General features: G+C 39.9%; 1 protein-coding gene across 2 annotated transcripts; it reads left to right on the top strand.

Moving 5' to 3' along the window:
• Window positions 1–14,886: 14,886 nt before the first annotated feature.
• On the top strand, window positions 14,887–20,463 carry LOC103429193 (gamma-aminobutyrate transaminase 1, mitochondrial-like). Of its 2 annotated transcripts, none has more exons than XM_070816268.1 (19): window positions 14,887–15,082; window positions 15,968–16,138; window positions 16,322–16,406; window positions 16,549–16,621; window positions 17,164–17,261; window positions 17,407–17,499; window positions 17,881–17,954; window positions 18,047–18,085; window positions 18,160–18,248; window positions 18,326–18,402; window positions 18,491–18,565; window positions 18,882–18,929; window positions 19,024–19,107; window positions 19,203–19,290; window positions 19,368–19,446; window positions 19,617–19,707; window positions 19,806–19,884; window positions 20,019–20,134; window positions 20,258–20,463. In XM_070816268.1, the coding sequence occupies exons 3-19, from the start codon at window positions 16,338–16,340 to the stop codon at window positions 20,330–20,332; spliced, it is 1,347 nt and encodes a 448-aa protein (XP_070672369.1). In that variant the 5' UTR covers window positions 14,887–15,082; window positions 15,968–16,138; window positions 16,322–16,337; the 3' UTR covers window positions 20,333–20,463.
• The last annotated feature ends 1,934 nt before the right edge of the window (window positions 20,464–22,397 follow it).

The following is a 22,397-nucleotide window of genomic DNA, read 5'->3' as shown; positions in this document are numbered from 1 at the left end:
CAAGTCCTGTGTAGATGCTTCCAATCATGCCAGGAAAACCTCGCATCTCACCTTTTTTCACAAACCTTTGTAGGTCCATTTTCGTGGGTTACCAGAGATACTCATTGGTGTAGATAGCTTCGATTGCGGAGCAAACCTTCATCAGGGACTCTAGAATAGTTGATTTTGCCATCTTCGCTATCTTATTCACTTGGTCTCTAGATGCCCCATATGCAAGCATCTGAAAGGCAACAATAGTTTTTTTTGCTCAGGTTGGAGACCCATAACATGAAAGTCCTCCTTGTTTTGCACAAAATATGAATCGTGGTTGCAAATAGCAATCATGATTTTATTAAACAAATGTGGTTGCATTCTAAAATAGCGTCTACAATATGCATTGAGGTATACACCATTTGGGACAAAGTAATATTTGAGACAAAGTAATCTTCCAAGATATTCTTACCATCGTTGTTCCCTCTTTCTATTGAGGTTCGTGGAACGACTGAGCCTGGAGATTACCTTCACAGCTTGCATGACACGACAAGTCTGTGTGGCTTTCTCGTTTCTTGCTTCATCATCTCTCCTTTTACTTTCTTGATTCTTTTGCTCCTCTATTTCGAACAACTCATTTTCTCGCTCTCGAGATCGAACAATTCTTTCTCTTACTCTTTAATTTCTAACAACTTCCTTGAAAAAGACATTGTAAGAACTCAAGATTTGTAAACTATGAAGAAGGATTCAGAGAGATTTTGACTTTGGCGTATTGGAAGAGGATGTTGGGTATTTATAAGAAAAATTATAAATTTATTTTATATTGTTTTGAATTTTTTTTATAATTTCTAACAATTTTTATCAATCTTAATTAATATGGACTATTGGAAATCCAACGATTGAGAACAAACCACGTCGCCCCCACATCTGAGGGGTGTGAGTGTGCTAACATGTGGACCCCACACCTGCTTTTAATTGGCTCACTTGCCATAAAGGCACACATGAAAGCCACATGCCTAAAGCAAAAATAAATAAATAAAAAAATAAAATTTAATAACGTAGGTGAAGTCATATCGCCTCCAACAGGCCCTCAGGCCATTCTCACCTTCCTGCTCAGTCAGTGGGAGTTGGGCCTACCAATAGGTGGGCAATTGGCATGGGCTGGAGCAATTTTTTTTATTTTTTTATTTTTGGTGTAGAGGGATTCAATCACCTAATTGCAAGGGGAATTTCATGGGGTGGAGTTGCTCTTAAGGGAATATGGATAGGCAAATTAAGTGAGAAGTTTTGTGGTTTGAATCAGGATATAATAAGTTTTTATTGCAAGCAATTCTACACTTTATTTATATTAAGAAAGGAAGAGGTTAGAAACCGGAATGCAGTAGGTCTAAGATAATCTACCACCACAAAGATGGTCAATGTTATTTTAGAAAATCTACATATCACGTGCTTAATTTGGACAAAAATTCTCCCAAAAGTAATATTCCATGTTTTGTCAATTCTAATATCAATTTTAATAATTCTACTTTATATACCAAAACTGCAATCGATCGTTGTGTTAGCAACGAGTGTTCCAATTTACTCATAAACAAAATTTCGACACTTTACCCAACCAGCGTCACTTCTACCCTATTTGGTTACATTAAATTCAACAATTACAATTCAATCCAAAGGCAAAGGCAGGTTCTTTCATTCTATTGCTGTCTTCTTTTGCATAACCAAAACATAATGATTTACAGAAAAACAACATGAAATGATAAATAATTTTCATGCCATTGCCTTTGAGAAGCTTAAGGATGATTTACAAGAGTTTTTTTCACTTTTCTAAAAGGATTTACAAGAGTTTATAATACAACACTATCCGATTATTTAATAAGTACCACCCCTCAATATTGGATGAGATTTTGAGTTTGAATATCTTTCATCAACAAATAAATAAAACATTCCCAAAGGCCAACGGGTTAAGGATCAAAATTATGGATTGTTTAGTTATAGTTTAGATTATCCACATAATTCAATGTTGTTTTATGCTTTCATGTATGAATTTTTGTAGTTTACATTATCCCCAACAACCGCATTATCGGGCTTGGAAGTTGCTGCAAATATAGAAAAAAGGATCAGAAGGCTTTTCGAAATGACTTGTTGCCAGGTCACACGAACCAAATGGAAAAACATACGTCTCCTTTGGTTGTCTAGGTGCTTGGTTATAAACAGAAGCTACATGAGCGAAGATTTTCGTAGAACGAGAATGTCGCATTGTAAACGTTAAACGAGAATATAACATTACCATGTATGAAAGTTTAACGCATAATATATTACGATGTCTGAAAGTTTAACTCACAACGCTTAACGCATTGCATGAAAATTTAACGTTTAACAAATCACATGAAAAATTTATCGCCAAACAGTACGCATTAACCAATGAGACTGACATCTCTTGGGTTGATTTGTCCCGACAGGGTGGTGAGTTTGCATTTCGCAAGTGATGTCATGTCCCTATCATATATGTTGGACGAGCAGAGGCCAATCGGGGCCATTTGGGGCAAACACCACAACCTCGTTTAAAATCATGGAAGAATCGAGGAATGCTAGAGATAATAAATTTGAAGAATAAATTTATAAATTAAATTATATGTGATTAATAAGAATAAACACGTTTATCAACGTTTAAGTAATAAATTAATTATCAACTTCCATGTGTCTTAGTGTTTAAAACTTTCTCTAGCATTACCTGGTTAACATTGACCTCAAAAAGAAATATATGGAACATGATGAAATGCAAAATGCCAATGCTTCACGTTCTCTACTTAGCACGAGGTATTTTGGAAGCTTACTGGCTTGGGATTCCATTGGAACTCCGAAGTTAAGCGAGTTCGCGCGAGAGCAATCCCATAATAGGTGACCCACTGGGAAGTTTACGTGTGAGTTCCCATAACCAAAACCATGAGAGCGTGGTCGGGGCCCAAAGTGGACAATATCGTGCTACGGTGGAGTCGAGCCCGAGATGTGGTGGGGGCCCGGGCTAGGATGTGACAAATTTAATCCAAATAACCAAATGAAAAATGAAAAATATTATTTTGAATTAAAATTGTTCGTCGCAGGAATTTCCGTCGGGGATGACTTCCTGGCAAACGAGCACACAGCTCCCCTGGGAGGTCGGCGCCGGTTGAGGGCTGCTGTCGGGCTTCTGCTTTCTTATCGGGCTTAGTCGGGCAAGTCTCGTCGGGCAGGTCTTGATCGGGCAAGACTCTTCGGGCAAGACTCGTCGGGCAGTGCTGAAAGAGAAGGACATAGTTAATTTGAAAGGTGCCTTTGTGGGGCCTTAGGTATAGGCCTTGAGGCTCACAATCAAGATTAACTTTTGAGGTGCTCAGGCGTGCCACTGCCATCTTCAGTATGGCAGATGTCGAATAGATGTCAAGTTTTAGTTATGAATATGCATATGCCCGAGAAACCGTGTTAGATATAACAGGTGCCTTTGTGGGGCCTTAGGTGTAGGCCTTGAGGTTTCCTGTCAAACTAAACCAGTACTTTGAACATATCATATTTGGTCTTAATGGTTGTGAAAGTCTTGTCACTATTATATTTCTGATTATCCGAGTCCGAGAAGTAGAACGAACCCAAATGGATGCCTTTGTGGGGCCTTAGGTGTAGGCCTTGAGGCTTCCCATTAGAGTTTGTTCCTGTACTCGGACAGTTTAGACCACAGAGTAGAATGAATCCAAATAGGTGCCTTTGTGGGGCCTTAGGTGTAGGCCTTGAGGCTTCCTATCAGAATCCATCCATACTTAAGCGTTCTATGATAATCATGACATAATAGAAACAAAACTAAGAGGTAGGTCGATTACTTGCGCTCCAAGTAACTTCGGACTTCTCGTTTATCAAGGATTGTCGTGGATGGGTTAAGTCCACATAAAGTTCTTTTTTATGCCTTGAGGCCAATGACTTTTAAACTGATCAGATTTACATGCCCTGCGGGCTTAGGACTTGGATCTGATTTGAACACTGAAGATATATTCAAATCGGATCTAAGTATTGAGGAAGCCTTTTCATCATGATTTTGCTAGAAACAACTTGTATATAACTGGAAATATACAACATATTACTAGGCTTTTAAAGAAATAAAAGACGAAGACAGGGCCAAGAAGGTCGGGCAAGATTAAACCTTATCAGTTAAGGCTGATCTTCTTGCAGGTCCCTATCTTTGCAGCTTTGTCAAAGGTCTGAAAGCTTAGAGAGAGAGAGAGTACAAAAGTGAATCGATACTACAACAAGTTTGAACAAGGTAGCAGAGCTATTATAGAGGTTAGAAGAAAAGAGTATCCCGCGGGGGATAAAGGCTGGTCCCGAATGGGATGAAGGCTTGGCTGACTACAGCTTCGTTTGGAAGGCAAATCTGGCTTTGAGCAGAGTTTTGGCTTGCATTTGTTTGTTTGTTTGAGTGTCCTTGATCCTGTCTTCTCTTCCTCCTTTTATAGACGACTCGGTTTGGCTTCCTGTAGCAACAGCTTTGCCCGAATGCGGTCTGAGGGTGATGACTCATCAGTTTTATTACATGTAATGCCACCATAAAGTACTTTTTGGGCTGTGCAGTCTGATCAGTCTACACCACTTGATCCTTGGGTAGGTAAGCAAGTGGCCCTTTTCCTGCTCCCTAAGTTTCATCCGGACCTTCTGTTGGGCCGACTCCACCTTTGGGCCTAAAGTGCAGTTTTAACCCAAACAGTGCCTCCTTCAATGGATATTAAACCTGGAATTCCAGGCGCCAATATTAATTGAAAGAGATTCCTTATTAAACCCACGAACACCTCGCGATTGAACTTCTTAATTTTCCGTGTTCGTAGAAAGGAATCCTTCTGCGATTAAAACTTCCCTACTTTTCCCCACCATTTTTCTCTGTTGCCCGAGAAGGTTGCATCCTTATCATCTTCCTTGTTTTTCTTTCTCGACCTTTATCAAATGGCTTCAGGATCCAGCCAAACCCCACCATCCTACGAGTCCGGCGACGGAATCGCCACCCTACGCCGTCTACTCAACGGGCTGCATCGCCCGCGGGCAGGTTTACATTCTGAACTATTCTTCGAGACGCATGGGGTACAATCATTGGGTCTCGCCTGGATTTCTCGGGTCCCCTCAGTAGTGGAAAACAACATGCCTAGGGGAAACTGGTTTACCCCAAATCCCTATTTGGCCGGGTCGGGCATCTCCTCCTCTAAATGGTCATTACATCGTCGAGGCTTTCCTTTGATGAATGATCCTACCTGGGCCCAGTGGGTTGACGAATTAGAGCCATTCTTCAAGCAAAAATGGATGAGCAACGGTATTTATGAACTACTTATGCTTTCGAAGACTTCCATTTTGCCTAAGCCCGAATTGCTCACTTCTGCTCTCATCTTTTGGAATACGGGCACAAATACCTTTGATTTTCGTATGGGTCCCATGTCTCCCACCATTCTCGATATGGCCCAGGTCTTCGGGTTGAGGCCGTTGGGCAGGACAGTAGATGTTACTCAAGATTGGGTTCCGTCTTCTACCACCGGGAGCTCAAGTTCTTCTACCACCTTCCTTCCTCTGAGCTATAACTCCGCCACTTTCAAGAGTTATGGGACCTCTTTTAAAGGATTCATTCCTTTTGCAAAGGAAAATTTTGGGGCAGGCTCCCCTCGGGCTGACAAAGATCAAGAGCATATGTACTTTCTCCTTTACTGGCTCAACAAGCATGTCTTCCCCAACAAATCCAAGGGGGTGAGGGTAGAATGGATCCCCCTGGTAGAGGTTCTTCATAATTTTGATGATGTAGCCACATGTCCATTCCTTCTCTCCCATCTCTATCACCTTCTTTTTGAAATGACTCGGGATGAGCCCTTTGAGACCAACTTGAACGGACCAATCTGGATGATACAAATCTAGCTGCAATGGTATTTTCCAGAATTTCGGGCTGCCAATCTAGAGTTTCCAGAGGGTGTGGCTCCTGCCCGAATTCTAGTCGAGGCTCCTCCTACAGACCATTCCACATTCGCCTGCTTTTACTTTTTCAGAGTCTGCAGGACTCGATCAGACTTGGAATGGGGTGCGTCAGTCTTGAGGAGATACCCTTGGTTCTCTGACCAAGCCTTCCAAGATGCCCCTGGTGAGGATGCTATCCCCTTTTGTAGAGAAAAATTTATCAGCTGTATTCAACCAAGAGACTTGGCCTGGGGGGTTCGGGGCAATATATATGATCGAGGCTTGGAGGTGTACCATCTTAACTTCTGCAGCCGGCAGTTAGGATTTAGGCAAGCTATACCTGTCCCATTCTTCGACTCTGTCCATTGTGGCACCTCATTTCGGTTACAAACCCCAACTGAAGTGACATTCCGAGCCGCCCGACGCAGCCTGGATGTAATGAGTCAAGCAGCCCGACATTCCGTTGTTCTTAATTTTGAATGTACCTCGCTGTTTTCATCTTGGTGGGAGGATAAATGGACTAGAAAGTATGGAGGAGATTTAAAGGTGAATCACGATCGCATCTTCAACCAGCTTTCTCTTAAATTATATCCTGGCTCGGGCGAGCTTGCAAATTGGAAGGAGATGATTCAAGAGAAAAACCAGTTACTTCTAATAGGTACCTCTCTTTCCATCTGATTCTATTTTCCCTCTGATGTCCATTTTCCCTTACTTTTGCTTGATTCTGCAGCTCCAGTGGATATAGAATCTGAAGCCATTGAATCAGAGAATGATTCTGCTGATGCTACAATTCTTCATGGTGCTGCCGCAGAGGCTGAGAGACGAGAAGCTGGGGAGGGGACGGATATCTCAGAATCCATTGGGGATTCAGGAGCTGAAGGAACGCCCAAGATAATCACTAAAGCCCCCAAGCGAAAGAAAGCAGCCATGACTAAAGATTCAAACCCTGATCTTGCACCTCATCCAACAATCACACGACCAGTTCTTACTCGAAAGAGTAAGCGGGCAAGGATTACTATTCCTCTTGAATCATCAATCCCATCTGCTCCAGTTCCTGAGGCCGGCAGAAAGAAGCAACAATCATCAAGTGAGTTTCTTTTTTCTATATCAAACTGCTACCTTTTTCTTTTATCTAATCGTCCCTTTTATCGATTAACAGGACCTCAAGCATCTAAAAGGCCAATCCTTGCTTTTAAGGAGGAACCACTAAAGGCTGCTATGCTTAAAAAGGCCGAAGAATTGCGAAACACCGCCCTCCGAGAACTCGAGGTATGGCTGATATTGTTGCATACTTTCTTATTTTCATACAACTCTAAACTTGATTATTCTGACTCAGGCTGCAAGAGAGGAAACGCTCTCTTCACCCGAGGCTTCTCCACAACCTGCCCGAGAGAAAAATCTTTCCTCCTCCCAGACCAATCCTGCTGAAGTACTTTTTCTCCCTCTACTTCTTGAATATCTCTCCAATTTATGGATCTAATGGCTAAAGTCTTTTCTCCCCTTTAAAAATTTTCTTTTCTAGGCTGGTGCGTCTGCCTCTTTGCCTAGTCATGGACCTCCTTTGAGATCTATGACTTCCTCTACTGCTCTGGAAGCGACCCTTTCTTCTCAATTTGATCCATCCACAAGAGTTATGCTACATTTCGTGGATGAGGATGATCCTTTGGTGAGTTATTATTTCCTCATTGAAATTCTGCACATTGCTACCTAATTAACTCCTATTCATGTTTCCTGCAGCTGTCTTTAGTGTATGAGCCACCTCCCTCACTAGTGGTCTCGGATAAGGAACCCATAGTTCCTGAGATCCCTGTAGCTTCAGATGCAGCCATTTCGCAGGCGTTTGTTTGCCCGACAGTTGATGAACCTCCTTCTCCTCCCCAAGATCAGACTCAGGTACTGGAATATTTTCTTCTTGCTTCTTCCTTCAGTGACCTTTTGCTGACAATCACTACTTTCTTTGGATATATCCAGGATGCAGACACAGGTTCAGGCGCAACTCTTTCCTCTCCTGCTGGCGGTGAAGAATCTTCACCCCAACAAAGAGTTAGTGCATTATCTGGTGAAACTCCGGGGCTAAGTCAGGTAGGTTTCTTCCCTCCAGAGCCTTTTTTGCTTCAACTTGTGTTCAGTTTATCTTGACCTGATCCTTTGGCCTTTTGCAGCAAGCTCCAAAAGAAACATCCCCTCATCCATTAGCCCGTAAATCAAAGCGCTCTCACCCTCAATCATCTTCTGAAGGTATTGACACTTCCCTTTCTGGAGTTAAGCAGACTACACAGATAGAGATTGCCCCCTCAATAGGCATTATCTCAACGGAGGGAACTGTCGCGCCGGACCCTCCTCCATTTCCATCCTCTGACTCTACGAAGTTGCCCAAACTCTTTGAAGCGCTCGGGCGACTTGAGACGCGGTTGAAATCTTCAACGCAGCCTTCAGCAACCTCCATGCCCCTAGAGCAACAGCGAATCTTTCAGGAATGGGCGCATAAAGAATTCACCGCGTCATTTAGTCTTAAGGCTCTTTGTGATCTTGAGAAGGTCATAACTGAATTTTTCAAAGCCGGTCGCTTGTCCAGGCTTCAGCATGATTCTTTCATTTCCTTCTTTGAAAACTTGAGGGCTCTCAGGGAACAATACCAGAGAGCGGATAGACAGGCTAACCGGGCAAAATGCTTCATGGAGAAAGAATCAAACTCCTCTACCCAAGTTAACCGGCTGATGGAAGAAAGCATGCAAACCAAAGAAAGGGTTAAAGTGGTTTCTTCTGAAATCCAGAAGCTTGAAGAGCAACTGATTGTCCTTAAGGCAGACAGAGCAACTCTTCTAGATACCCTTGAACACCAAATCGAAGGGGTAGAAGAAGCGACTTCGGAGTTAGAACAAGCCAAGTCCGAACTTGTAAATAACCATATTGTCTTGGCCGAACCTAGTAGGATTTTTACCATCATGCGAACATATCATTCCAGAGTAATCACTCTATGTAAAGATGTAAAGTTTTTAGAGTAGAATGATTTGTAACTCCATTTTGTATTGGAATGGATATGTAATTTGCTTCCTGCTTTGCTCTGTTTGAACTAGCTTCGGGCAACCCTTTGCCCCCTCGTCCACTTGCTTTTCTTTTCCATTTTCATTGTTGGCAATCTTATAATCTGCCTCTGGTCCTCTGGTCTCCTCATGGCACTCTTACTCAGCTGATGACCCAGGCTCCTTAAAAACAATGTTCTAAAAATCGGTCTAGGCGGCCGCCTAGGCGCTGGGCGGTGGCTAGCCGCCGGGATTTAACCAAAATCGGAAGAAAAATCAGGAAAAGAATTAGGCCGTCGTTGGTCGGCCTAGGCAGGTATCTGGGCGGCCTAGGAGGGCGCTAGGCGGCCCGCGGGCGGCTGGGCGGTACCTGAAACTCTCCAGCTCTGTCGCAACTCACTGTCTCTGCACGGCAACATCGCCGGCGTCCAAACACATGGATGACTAATTGAATATATCAAAGAGCCTTTTAGCAGATCGGAGAACCTGATCCAAAAATAAGAAATTGGAAAAAGAGATTTGACATTTATAAGGAGGAGGTCGTGTCGGTGTTGCTTCGTCTTCTTGCTTCGACTTCGTGAAGAGGCCGAAGTCTGAAGGCTTTCCCTTTCTTCCTGTTAAATGTTCATTGGTTTTCTAACTTTTCTTTACTTTAGTTTAAATCTATTTTCTAAATATTAATATAATATTCATACTTGGTTATTGTGGCGGTGGAATCGAGAGTGTGGTGTTAAATATGTTTATCCATTTTCAAGGGTTAACGTTTAAGTATTAGTTATTATCTTATGTTAATATGTATTTTACTTCTTGTATCTTGCTTTTTTTTTTTTTAGTTATTGTCCATTTAAGTTATGTTATTTAGTATTTTAATTAATAAAGAGATGATGTATTAGTCAACTAAATATGGATATGCATGTACAATGAAATCGATGAAATACGTTGATGAGGCCACAATATAACAAGTTGAATGCACATCTTGAAGGTTGGGAGGATTACCTAAATCCACCTAGTGATATACAAGATATACAAAATATGGCACATCTTTAGAAAGTTGTTATATCATTTAACACGTGTATAGTGATGCCATATTGAACTTGTTATATCATTTAACACGTTGTTTTGACATTTGGATACATGATATACAAGTTCAATGCAGTGTTAGTATGCACTTATTTACAAGATATACAAGAAGTTTACCTAAATCCGCCCAGGCCGCCTAGGCGCCCGCCTAGACCCCGCCTAGCCGCCTAGGCGCTAGGCGCCAGCCCGCCGCCTGACTAGCGCCTAGCGTTTTTTAGAACCTTGCTTAAAAATGAGGTTGATCATACTGATAGGAGCCTCCGGGAAAGGATTAGTATCCACCATCATACTGGCCTGGGGTGAATCAAGTAGCAGCTTACCCTTCACTATAAGATCTTGTACCCAATCTCTAAACTGGACACAATTAACTATAGAATGGTTGAAGGTATAATGCAGCTTACAATACTTCTTCCCCCTGATTTCTTCGGGCTTGGGCATCTTTTTTGCACTGTCGGGCAAAATTACTCTTGCCCGTACCAGTTCTTCGTAGATCTCCGATGCCATGGTTAAATCGAATGAATAACTCTGATATTGGGGGTTTCATGGGGACGAAACCACCATCATTCATCACGATCTTCTGATCCTTGACAGGTTGGACTAACCCTTTGATTGTTAATGGTTTGAAGGGCGTGGTCATCTCAGCAGCACATACATCTATATTTTCTTCCTCATGACCATCCTCGCGTTCGGGCCTGGTTTCTCCCACCTCCACATGGTGAATAGTAGCCTTGCCTTTGTAAAAATGAGGGACTTTAGAAGTATGCTTCACTTGCTGTTCCTCTTGCAACAGCCTTTCATACTTCGTGGCAGCAATCACGAGTTCTTGCAGCTCATTAAACTGTGTATCATAAAACCTTTTTCTCAAAGGTAATTTTAAAGCCCTTTGAGCAATGGATATGAGCTGTGCTTGGTTGACAGGGAACTGACATCTCATCCTCGTCCTCCTGAATCTCATCATGAAGTCTTCAGTGGACTCATGATCATATTGCTTTACTTCTACCAAATCATTGATGGTCAATTCTGGCTCTATTCTATAGAACTGTTCATGGAAAGCCATCTCCATTTGCCCCTAGTTGGCAATAGAGTTGGGGGGCAATAGAGAATACCACTGAGATGCTAACCCTGTTAAAGAATTTCCAAACAACCTTAATTTGTAGTTTGGATTGTCCTCATACGCCACACAGTGATTAGAGAATTTGAAAATATGGTCTCTGGAAGACACACTGCTGTCTTCACTTGTGAAGGTTGGGAATGCGGGCATCTTGAAATTGAGAGGGAATGGATTCATCTCGTCGATATATTCAGGATATGGCTTCTGGTAAGTAATCCTGAATACTGGGCGAGCCCGCGGCTGGGCGTTTTGAGTCACCGTTCTTCTTAACTCAGCCAACTCCTCCCTTAATTGCTGAGTGGCTAAATTATCATTATGACCGAGGATAGCTGATTCAATATTCGGGCTCCGGTCATTGCCAACATTTACTTCCCTCCTTGGTTCGGGCTTCCTCCAGTTAGATCCCCCACCTTTACTGACCATTGGGGGTGGCCTATAGGGTGGAGGTTTATCTGAAATAGTAGTAGTAGTACCCTTCTCACTAGTTCCTCCCATCATAGCTGCCAGACCGTGCCTCATTTTTTCTGGTTCGCTCTGCCTCCTATTATTAAAGGATAATAATGGGAAGCTGGGAAACTCATTCTCCGGGACTGGTTTTATCACTGGTTGACTTCCTTCAGGAATCACCTTCTTCTTTCCCCTATCCCTTCCTTCTTCTAGTAGTGGGAATAAGGGAATGATTGGCTCATTTCTTGTGATGCCTTGACTCATTCCACTTCCCTGAGCACCATTTGGAGTAGAGAACTCCAAATCCAATCTTCTTTGTAGATTCCCTTCGTTTCCAAGGAGATCCTTTCCATGCTCTTTAACACTTGGATCATTGTAGCCTGTAGCTCTTCATTGGTTCCCTTTCCATGTGATCTTTCAGATGTAGTCGGCTATCTGAAACCACCTGTCCGGATGGGGAAGAAGGATTTTCTGATTGTTCTGCCATTTGGAGAAGACCTTCCTTTGGATTCTCTTTACCAAGTTTATGGTTCTTCTTTCGGACATGCAAGATCTGGAAGACTATTATCCCACCGGGCGTGCCAAAACTATGTTCGTCGCAGGAATTTCCGTCGGGGATGACTTCCTGGCAAACGAGCACACAGCTCCCCTGGGAGGTCGGCGCCGGTTGAGGGCTGTTGTCGGGCTTCTGCTTTCTTATCGGGCTTAGTCGGGCAAGTCTCGTCGGGCAGGTCTTGATCGGGCAAGACTCTTCGGGCAAGACTCGTCGGGCAGTGCTGAAAGAGAAGGACAGAGTTAATTTGAAAGGTGCCTTTGTGGGGCCTTAGGTATAGGCCTTGAGGCTCACAATCAAGATTAACTTTTGAGGTGCTCAGGCGTGCCACTGCCATCTTCAGTATGGCAGATGTCGAATAGATGTCAAGTTTTAGTTATGAATATGCATATGCCCGAGAAACCGTGTTAGATATAACAGGTGCCTTTGTGGGGCCTTAGGTGTAGGCCTTGATGCTTCCTGTCAAACTAAACCAGTACTTTGAACATATCATATTTGGTCTTAATGGTTGTGAAAGTCTTGTCACTATTATATTTCTGATTATCCGAGTCCGAGAAGTAGAACGAACCCAAATGGATGCCTTTGTGGGGCCTTAGGTGTAGGCCTTGAGGCTTCCCATTAGAGTTTGTTCCTGTACTCGGACAGTTTAGACCGCAGAGTAGAATGAATCCAAATAGGTGCCTTTGTGGGGCCTTAGGTGTAGGCCTTGAGGCTTCCTATCAGAATCCATCCATACTTAAGCGTTCTATGATAATCATGACATAATAGAAACAAAACTAAGAGGTAGGTCGATTACTTGCGCTCCAAGTAACTTCGGACTTCTCGTTTATCAAGGATTGTCGTGGATGGGTTAAGTCCACATAAAGTTATTTTTTATGCCTTGAGGCCAATGACTTTTAAACTGATCAGATTTACATGCCCTGCGGGCTTAGGACTTGGATCTGATTTGAACACTGAAGATATATTCAAATCGGATCTAAGTATTGAGGAAGCCTTTTCATCATGATTTTGCTAGAAACAACTTGTATATAACTGGAAATATACAACATATTACTAGGCTTTTAAAGAAAGAAAAGACGAAGACAGAGCCAAGAAGGTCGGGCAAGATTAAACCTTATCAGTTAAGGCCGATCTTCTTGCGGGTCCCTATCTTTGCAGCTTTGTCAAAGGTCTGAAAGCTTAGAGAGAGAGAGAGAGTACAAAAGTGAATCGATACTACAACAAGTTTGAACAAGGTAGCAGAGCTATTATAGAGGTTAGAAGAAAAGAGTATCCCGCGGGGGATAAAGGCTGGTCCCGAATGGGATGAAGGCTTGGCTGACTACAGCTTCGTTTGGAAGGCAAATCTGGCTTTGAGCAGAGTTTTGGCTTGCATTTGTTTGTTTGTTTGAGTGTCCTTGATCCTGTCTTCTCTTCCTCCTTTTATAGACGACTCGGTTTGGCTTCCTGTAGCAACAGCTTTGCCCGAATGCGATCTGAGGGTGATGACTCATCAGTTTTATTACATGTAATGCCACCATAAAGTACTTTTTGGGCTGTGCAGTCTGATCAGTCTACACCACTTGATCCTTGGGTAGGTAAGCAAGTGGCCCTTTTCCTGCTCCCTAAGTTTCATCCGGACCTTCTGTTGGGCCGACTCCACCTTTGGGCCTAAAGTTCAGTTTTAAGCCAAACAAAAATGATTTCTAACCGCACAATTTACAATGAACGGACACGATCCATGAATCTTCGGGATCCTCACAAAGAGGATCCGGAGAGTATCCTGTTGGTATTATTTTGTTATGGAAAGGTGACACATGTATGACAAAATGCAATATCTGATGAAAAATTGGATTCATAGTCTAATGCAATACGTTTCTTCCGTCCTTGTCATGTGTTTTCATAAGCTTTATACAACTTAAATTATTTTAAGGAAAACTAATGAAAAGAGCTTGAAAACTTTGAGTTTTTACGATAAGGACAAAATAAACGGTAAAATAAATAGTATCAGGTTTGACTTTTAAATATAAAAATGTGGTTTTTCATTAAAGTGAACAGTACCGTGAGCTTTTCGTTAAAACTCCCATTATTTTATTATTACGGTTTAAAATTTAATAAAAATAAAAGAAAAAGAAGAGTTTTCTTTTCTTTTTTGAATGCAGTTGGTATCTTATGCATTCGTTAGGCGTAAGCATATATATTTTTTTCCGAGCAAGCAAATAGTATATAAGCAGAGTCGTTGACCTGAACAAATACATCCATGGCAGTTTGAACTCAGATAAAAAATTCCTAACTTTTAGGTTCAACAAAAAAGAGATCATAACAATTCAGTATATACACAAAGAAATTGTGGGAACCTCTCCAATAATAATACTTCAAATCTTTACGGCTCCTTTCCCAACTTTTACGTTCGCTTGAGCCAAAGTTTTTGTACAAAAAAAGGTCGTGTAATCCTAGACGTAGTCAAGATGGCTAGACTAGCAATGTCACTTCTTGAGTTTTCAAGTTCAAATCTTTTTGTATATACCATAAATTATTATACTATATTAAAATATCACTCGAATAGGAAAAATTGTTACGGGCAAATCCTACAGTTGCGGAGTCACAGAAAACAGATGAGTCCACTTTAACACCAGAGAGAGTCAACGATGATAACATGATTAAGCAAAATGGTGATGCGGATAATAAAGGCAGATGGAACGGGCAATGTGGTAATTTAATGTGATTGGCAACGTCTTCCACTTCACTTCTGTCACCAAAGGCAGGCTATTTCACTCAGTCTCTATCCACTCCAACAGTTCTCCTGCTCCTTCGCTTGTTTTGTTGCGCAAAGTAAACGAATTCAAAAGATGGGGATCAATCGTTTTTTTGGATCCAATCTCAGAACCCAGGTATCAAATTTTAATTCTCAAATACCCATTTGGTTTTTATCGGATTACTTCTTCCCGTATGTGTTTTCTGATTGATTATTTAGTATGAATATTCTTTGCATTTTGTTTTTGGATCATTTCATACAGTTCATCGTTGTAGATTTTTTCATAAAGTTTTGATCTTTCTGGTTTGATCGGTTTGTCTGTTGATGATGTTTCCTGCTTAAAGTTTACGTTTCTTCGCTGAAATGTTGGAAAAGCTATAAATTCAATTACCCCTTTTTACTGCGTCTGTGGATGATTGATCAACTTTTCTATAAATTGTTTTTTTAATCATCCCTCTTTCGTTATCAAAATTATTTTAAAAAAGGAAGGTTTCTCTGTGTGTGTGTGTGTGTGTGTGAGAGAGAGAGAGAGAGAGAGAGAGAGATCCCTCCTATGACTTTCCACTTCACTAATTGCATGTGAACTTTTTGACCTTCTGTTTGGTTGCTGAGAAAAAGCTGGGAAAAACGACTTTAAATGAGTTTCTTAAACTCGTTTTCGTTTTATTAATTGCCCTTTTGTACAGTGGAAGTTGGGATCAAAGTAACCTTTCTTTTCAGGTGGCTTTCTTACAGTTAAATTTATCAGTGGCCATGCCTTTTATGTGCTTATTATGTTTATAAGGATATATTTCCTCTATTTTTTGCTTTTGGCTGTTCGGTTCTAAAATCCATTTTGTTGCTAAGTAATTGTTTTTAAGAAGGGATATCAACTGTCCAGTTTTGAGAATTCGGAAACCAGCAAAACAGTGCAAAGCCTAGTATGACTAATTGTACCGACTGATATGACCTCTGTCTAATAAAGTGTTCTCCGTTAACGCTGATAGATGTCCTTCCTCCAAAATGTTCATAAAGATTGAGAATTTATTTTTCTCATAAGTTAATGGCTCCATTCGTTTATACATATGATTACACACACACACAACTTGTTAGAGAAATTTTAGTAATTATTATTTCCGTCTTTCTTGTTCACAGCTTGTTTCATGTACAAAATATGCCGCTGCTTCTAGAAGTCCACTGGATCATGTCTTGCTGGTTCCCTTTCTGGCCAGGTCTTATAGTACAGGGTCACCTTTGCGAAGGGAAGAATCAACAGCTGAGGAAAAAGGCCTCGGGTAGGTGGTGTTCTGCAGTTAACAATCTACACATTAATCCCCCTTTCGGGGTACTTTTATATTGTATATGATCATGTATATTTTCATGCATTTGTGGTTTTGCATCTCCACTGTACTAGTAGTCCGCACAAGATAATCCAATCTAACACGTGCTTTATTGTTGACAAATATTGACTTACTCAGGTTCAAGGGGCATGATATGCTTGCACCCTTCACAGCTGGGTGGCAGAGTACTGATTTGCATCCTTTGATTATAGAAAAGTCTGAGGTAAACTTCTTAGTTGTGTGCTAGAAATTGGCTTAACATTGTCTCTGTGAACGTTGAAGTACCCCAGTTTAAAATCATTGTGTCTTATTTTCAAGTTTATTCTGTTTTGAAGTCATTGAACGTTTTTCATTCTTGGTTTCAGGGTTGCTATGTTTATGACAGCAATGGGAAGAAGTACCTCGATGCTCTTGCTGGTCTATGGTGCACAGCATTAGGTGTGAAAGATTTGTTTCCCTATTTTTTTCTTCAGCTTGAAGCTTGCTTCTTCCTCTTACTTCATAAGACTGTTACATTACTGAGTCACTTGAAGCAGCCAGAACTGCTTCACAAAAGTTCTGAATAACTCCTCAATTGCGTTTCTCATCATTATGCTTGCTTCTTCCTCATCTTTATTATTATTCACTAATGAAATAAAAAAGGTAAGAAAGTTTCAAAAACAGATAACTCTACAATCAAAATGTGAATGTCTGAGAACATCGTTTTCCTCTCGTAGCCTTGTATTTCAGCTTCTTGCACGCCCTGATCTTGCATAGGACTATCTGCACTAGTCACTTTGACCTCCTTTATTACTCGGTATAGAATCCAAGGCTACTCGTATTATCTGTTTTTTAGCTTTTCCTGACCTCACTATTGTAAGTTTGTTGTGTGTATTTGTCAAAAGTAGATATGTTGAATAAATTTTTACGTCATCTCTGTCTGTTTATAAGCTACTATGTGAAAGTACTTGAATTCAAATATTTTATTGTTAAACTTGCAGGCGGAAATGAACCTAGACTAGTTGCAGCTGCAACTAAACAGTTGAATACCTTGCCATTTTACCACTCATTTTGGAATCGTACTACTAAACCATCTTTGGTATTCAATTTTTTTTTCCTACTTCCTAGTTTCTTTTATATTAATCTTCAATTCTAGATTCAATTATTTTCTATTACAGATAGTTGAATGGATACCTTCTTAAGATGCCTGCATGTGATATTCAGCAACATATTTTCTTTTACAGGACTTGGCAAAAGAACTTCTAGAAACTTTTACAGCTTCAAAAATGGCCAAAGCCTTCTTTACTAATAGTGGATCTGAAGCCAATGATACTCAGGTTTGATTCGATTGTGGAATAAATATATTTGATTACAGGTTCCATTTTATCTAAGATGGAAAAATGAATTTTGATTGATGTTACAAACTACCTTTACATGGTAACAATGAGGTTAAACTTCACCAAGTAGTTGAGAGAATAACATTAATCAATTGATACAATGCTTGAGGACAAAGCAACCAAACTGAATTATTTATACTTGTTCAATTTGATTCCATGTAATTATCAAAGGAAAATTCAAAATCTGAAAAGCGTATGAACTCCGCAAATTTGGAAGGTATCTTAGTTGCCTGAATACCTAATTCATGTGAATGTAATCAATAACCAGTTTGGATATTATAGATGATGTCTTTATAACTATTTGAAATATTTGCTTTGTAGGTGAAGCTGGTTTGGTATTATAATAATGCACTTGGACGCCCAGATAAAAAGAAATTCATAGCTCGACATAAATCGTATTTTCAACTTTCTCAACTCCTTTTGTTTTCTCTTTATTTGCTCCAGTTATTGTACCCAGTCCCTTGACGTTGTCTTTTCATCCTAACAGGTACCATGGTTCAACTTTGATAGCCGCAAGTCTTTCTGGGTAGGATAAATATTCTAGAGAATTTTGCAGGAAATATATCCTTCAGTCCATTGACTCTAATTTTTTTTTCGCAGCCTCCCTGCATTGCATCAAAAGTTTGATCTTCCAGTTCCATTTGTTTTGCACACTGACTGCCCGCATTATTGGCGCCATCACCTTCCAGGTCCATTTTTAGACTGATCTAATCTTTGAGATTTAACTGTGACTGATTTTATTAAAGTTTTAGCTTGATTATGCCAGGTGAGACAGAAGAAGAGTATTCTACGAGACTAGCCAACAATTTGGAAAATCTTATCCTCAAAGAGGGACCAGAGACAGTAAGTTATTCAAGTGTAATGTTTAAAATCATTCTAGAAATGCCGAGGGTACTTTGTGTTTTTGAGACGATGTGTTTGCTATTTTCAGATTGCTGCGTTCATTGCTGAACCTGTCATGGGAGCAGGTGGTGTGATACCTCCGCCTGCAACTTATTTTGAAAAGGTGAGCATTTGCAGAGTGTCTTACAAAATGAACAGCAGGACTGGAAATGCTTCATTGGATGTATTTTTCATTAGTCTATCCAGGTTACTTAAGTCCCTTACTGTTAGATAAGCTGAAATATATCTTTTAAGTGATTAAACAAATACTTTGTCCCATACCTGTTTTGTACTTGTCCTGCTTTGTGTTGATTTAATTCAGTATGGGAATTACTGCTACTGGATAATTGCAAGCTTTTAAGCTGTTGTTTCACTCAGAATAGACACGACTCTCTCGCTCTCAATCTTTGTAATGGACAAGCATTTCCTATTTGATGTAGGTTCAAGCTGTTGTGAAGAAATATGACATTCTATTTATTGCCGACGAGGTATATGGAATTCTTTCTTTATTCTAAACTGATTTTTTAAGTCAGATTTATATGTTGGTTGTTAAGCTTAGGCTTTATATTTTTACTTCTAAAGGTAATCTGTGCATTTGGAAGGCTTGGCTATATGTATGGGTGTGACAAATACAACATTAAACCAGACCTTGTATCTGTGGCGAAGGTAAAATGAAACCATGTACAAATAAAGAGCCACTCTCTCACATCCCACAGAAATATTTGTTTCCTCATCGCTTTGTTGTTGGATGTATGTCCCAGGCTCTTTCTTCTGCATATATGCCAATCGGTGCTGTTCTTGTGAGCCCAGAAGTTTCAGATGTCATACACTCTCAAAGCAGCGAGCTTGGTATGTTCATAACTATAAACTAATCAAATTCTGTTCCAAGGCATTATTGTTGAACAAGACAATTTCTTTTGCACCAGGTTCTTTTTCTCACGGGTTTACATATTCTGGACACCCCGTAGCCTGTGCAGTTGCAATCGAAGCACTCAAGATCTACAAGTATGTTCTTATTTGCTTAGTTCAAACTATTTAAAAGCAAAGTTATCTGGGTTCCAACATTTAAGGATTTAAACAAACCATGTTTAGAATCTGGAGGAAACAGCATCGATCTCATGCTGACTAAAACACCAATCTTGGTAATTGGAAATTAACATTTCACTTGTTTGTAGGGAAAGGAATATTGTTGAACAAGTACGGAGCATTGCCCCAAGATTTCAAGAAGGTGTAAAAGCCTTCTCTGACAGTCCAATCATAGGGGAGGTACACGTTGTTACCTAATTTTTTGCACTACAGAAATCAGAAAGAGAAATTACAATCAGTACAATATTAACATGGTTCTTCTTATGTCGGTTATGCAGATACGGGGAACTGGATTGATCATTGGTACAGAATTCGCAGACAATAAGTCACCCAATGATCCATTTCCTGCTGAATGGGGTAAGTCTCATCCATACACCACAAAGAAAAATGACGTAGATAGATTACATCTCGCAAGGATAGTTTTTGTGGGACAAATTCCTTCTTTTACATATTAATATAATGACTTTACACCTTGATGATATGCATCACAGGGGTATGTGCATACTTTGGAGCTCAATGCCAGAAGCACGGAATGCTAGTACGCGTCGCCGGGGATAACACAATGATGTCTCCACCATTTATTATGACTCCTAGTGAGGTTGAAGAGGTAAGCTATTCCCCTATTTGTTCCAATCTCCCCAAAAATTGAGTAACACTTGAATCGCGTAAAAGGTTTTTGGAGTGAGTTTTTGACGAACATGCTAACTGGAACCTGTGTTTTCTCTTCCAGTTGATAAGCATTTATGGGAAAGCATTGAAGGCCACTGAAGAGTATGTGAAGGAACTCAAGTCTAAGCAGACGTAGTTGCAACTTGTAAATGTATTAGTAGATGACAATGGTGAAAAAAATGTGTAGACTTCATGTAAAGCAAAACCTTTCCCGTTCTGTTCTCTGTGATGAATGATATTTTGAATAAAGCGTTTTCTTTCGCATTACGTTGGTTCTTTGAATTGAAGATTCGAGCTATTCACCTACTTCACCCACACTTTTCGGTTTAGTGGTACTTCTCTTTTCAATTTTGAAAGAGGTTTAAGTTTTGAATCTTCTCGTCCCGTTGATAAAAAAGATCATCGACCAACTTCCGAAAGAATGTGTTTTAAAATAAGATTTCAGGTTCTCGTCATAAACAAAATAAGCAAAATCTCCGTCCCTTTCTCTTTCGGCCTCCTTTGACATCTGCACTCATATATTTTTTTTTCATCTAACCGTTGGATTGAATAAAGAAAATGGAGGGGCATGAACAAGGGGAGAAGAGTAGGTAGAGAAAATGAGGGTGAGGAAATCATTTATCTTTTATAAAATGCTGTAGCTTTAGAGGAATAAATCAAGTTCAAATATCAAAGATACTCCAGGCTTTACTAGACACTAATGTGGAGTATATCTGTTTGCATTCTATAATTATATCATTATATGCAAGAATATCTTATTAAAATCACAAAATGATGGAGAAAATTGGTAGCTTTAGAGTGATTTTTTTAGTTCAATATATTTCACTCATTTTCACTCATCTATGAAAGAAATGACAAGTGAAAAAAGAGGTATCCAATCATTAAATAAAACAATAGAAAAAGTAGACGGATCTCACATTTAATCTATTAAAATCATGTTACTATAACAATAAGGTAATTCGAATCAAACTCACGATGCTTAATTCTTATATAGACATCACATTCACCTAAACCAGTATGAAAGAGCTATATACATTTAAACTACGAAGAAAATGAAGCGTTTGAACGCAATGAATTAAAGAGAAATACCTTATTCACCACTTGTGCTTAAATTTCCCTTCATCGTTCCACTTTCCTTAAAATGACAAAATATTAACCGACCCAATCGTAATATTAAATTTAAAGTTTTACACTACTACACAAATAGCTTGCCAACACAGACATACGCGCCATCTTTCTTTCTTTCTTTTTGTCTTTTTTATTGGAAAAGAGTCTTTCTTCTTAGAAGTCTGCCAAATTTGAGTATTTGGTTGACGTGATTCGAGCTTAGTAGTCGTCCAAAACAACCAGTCAAAGGCTTAAAGGTGGTGTATGGGCCTTGGCCGGCTATGATTTAAACATTCGACTCCAACAAAATTCTCTAGGGGAGATGTCACACTACTTATATATGTGTGCTAATATTATATTCACGTTTTTAACTTCGAGAATTTAACTAGATCAATAGCTAATTAGTCAGTTGGGTTTGAGAATAGTATAAAAAAAAAACTATGTAAATAAATATGTCTTATCGCTGTGAGTCGTATTCACCTTTAAAATCAGCGGAATGCTTTATTAAAATGGTAATTGGAGTCTTGTATACAAGCTTCATTGTTACCTTGGTAGAATCCTAGCTAGCACATAACACAATGCATTCGACATCACTTTCATACGATTCTTCCAAAATTAACCACCTTATGTCTTTGAAAGTTGAAGCGAAAGGGTTCCATTTTAAGAACAAGATGATGCATTTTTTAAAATTTTAAAATCTTTTGTACACATCTTTGTTTGTTCCTAATGGACCATGTTCCACGAGGATCTTAACCAAACATTTCCTTGTGCAAATAATTGTCGTACCAAAAAGCTAAACAATACTTCCAAATATTCCACCGGCTATATCGTCAACTTCGTTAACAAATAAGAATAACTAGAAAGGTGGCTACATGGATATATTCTTTAGTGATCAACTTAATGATCTGGAGATAATTAATTCGTACAAACAAACATAAAGAGTAATCCTCTATTGGCTACCACGATCACCACCTTCACTAGCACAAGCACCAAAGGTTTATTTTGGAGACTAAGCAAAGGTTTAGATCCGTTAAAAATACGTCGGACGCAAATCACCTAAAAAAAAATATACATTGATGATAGACCAAACACCT

The sequence above is a fragment of the Malus domestica genome, chromosome 17 (genome assembly GCF_042453785.1).
Source record: "Malus domestica chromosome 17, GDT2T_hap1".
Lineage (NCBI taxonomy): Eukaryota > Viridiplantae > Streptophyta > Magnoliopsida > Rosales > Rosaceae > Malus > Malus domestica.
Note: the sequence above shows the minus strand (reverse complement) of the source record. Positions and strands in the feature narration are given on the sequence as shown.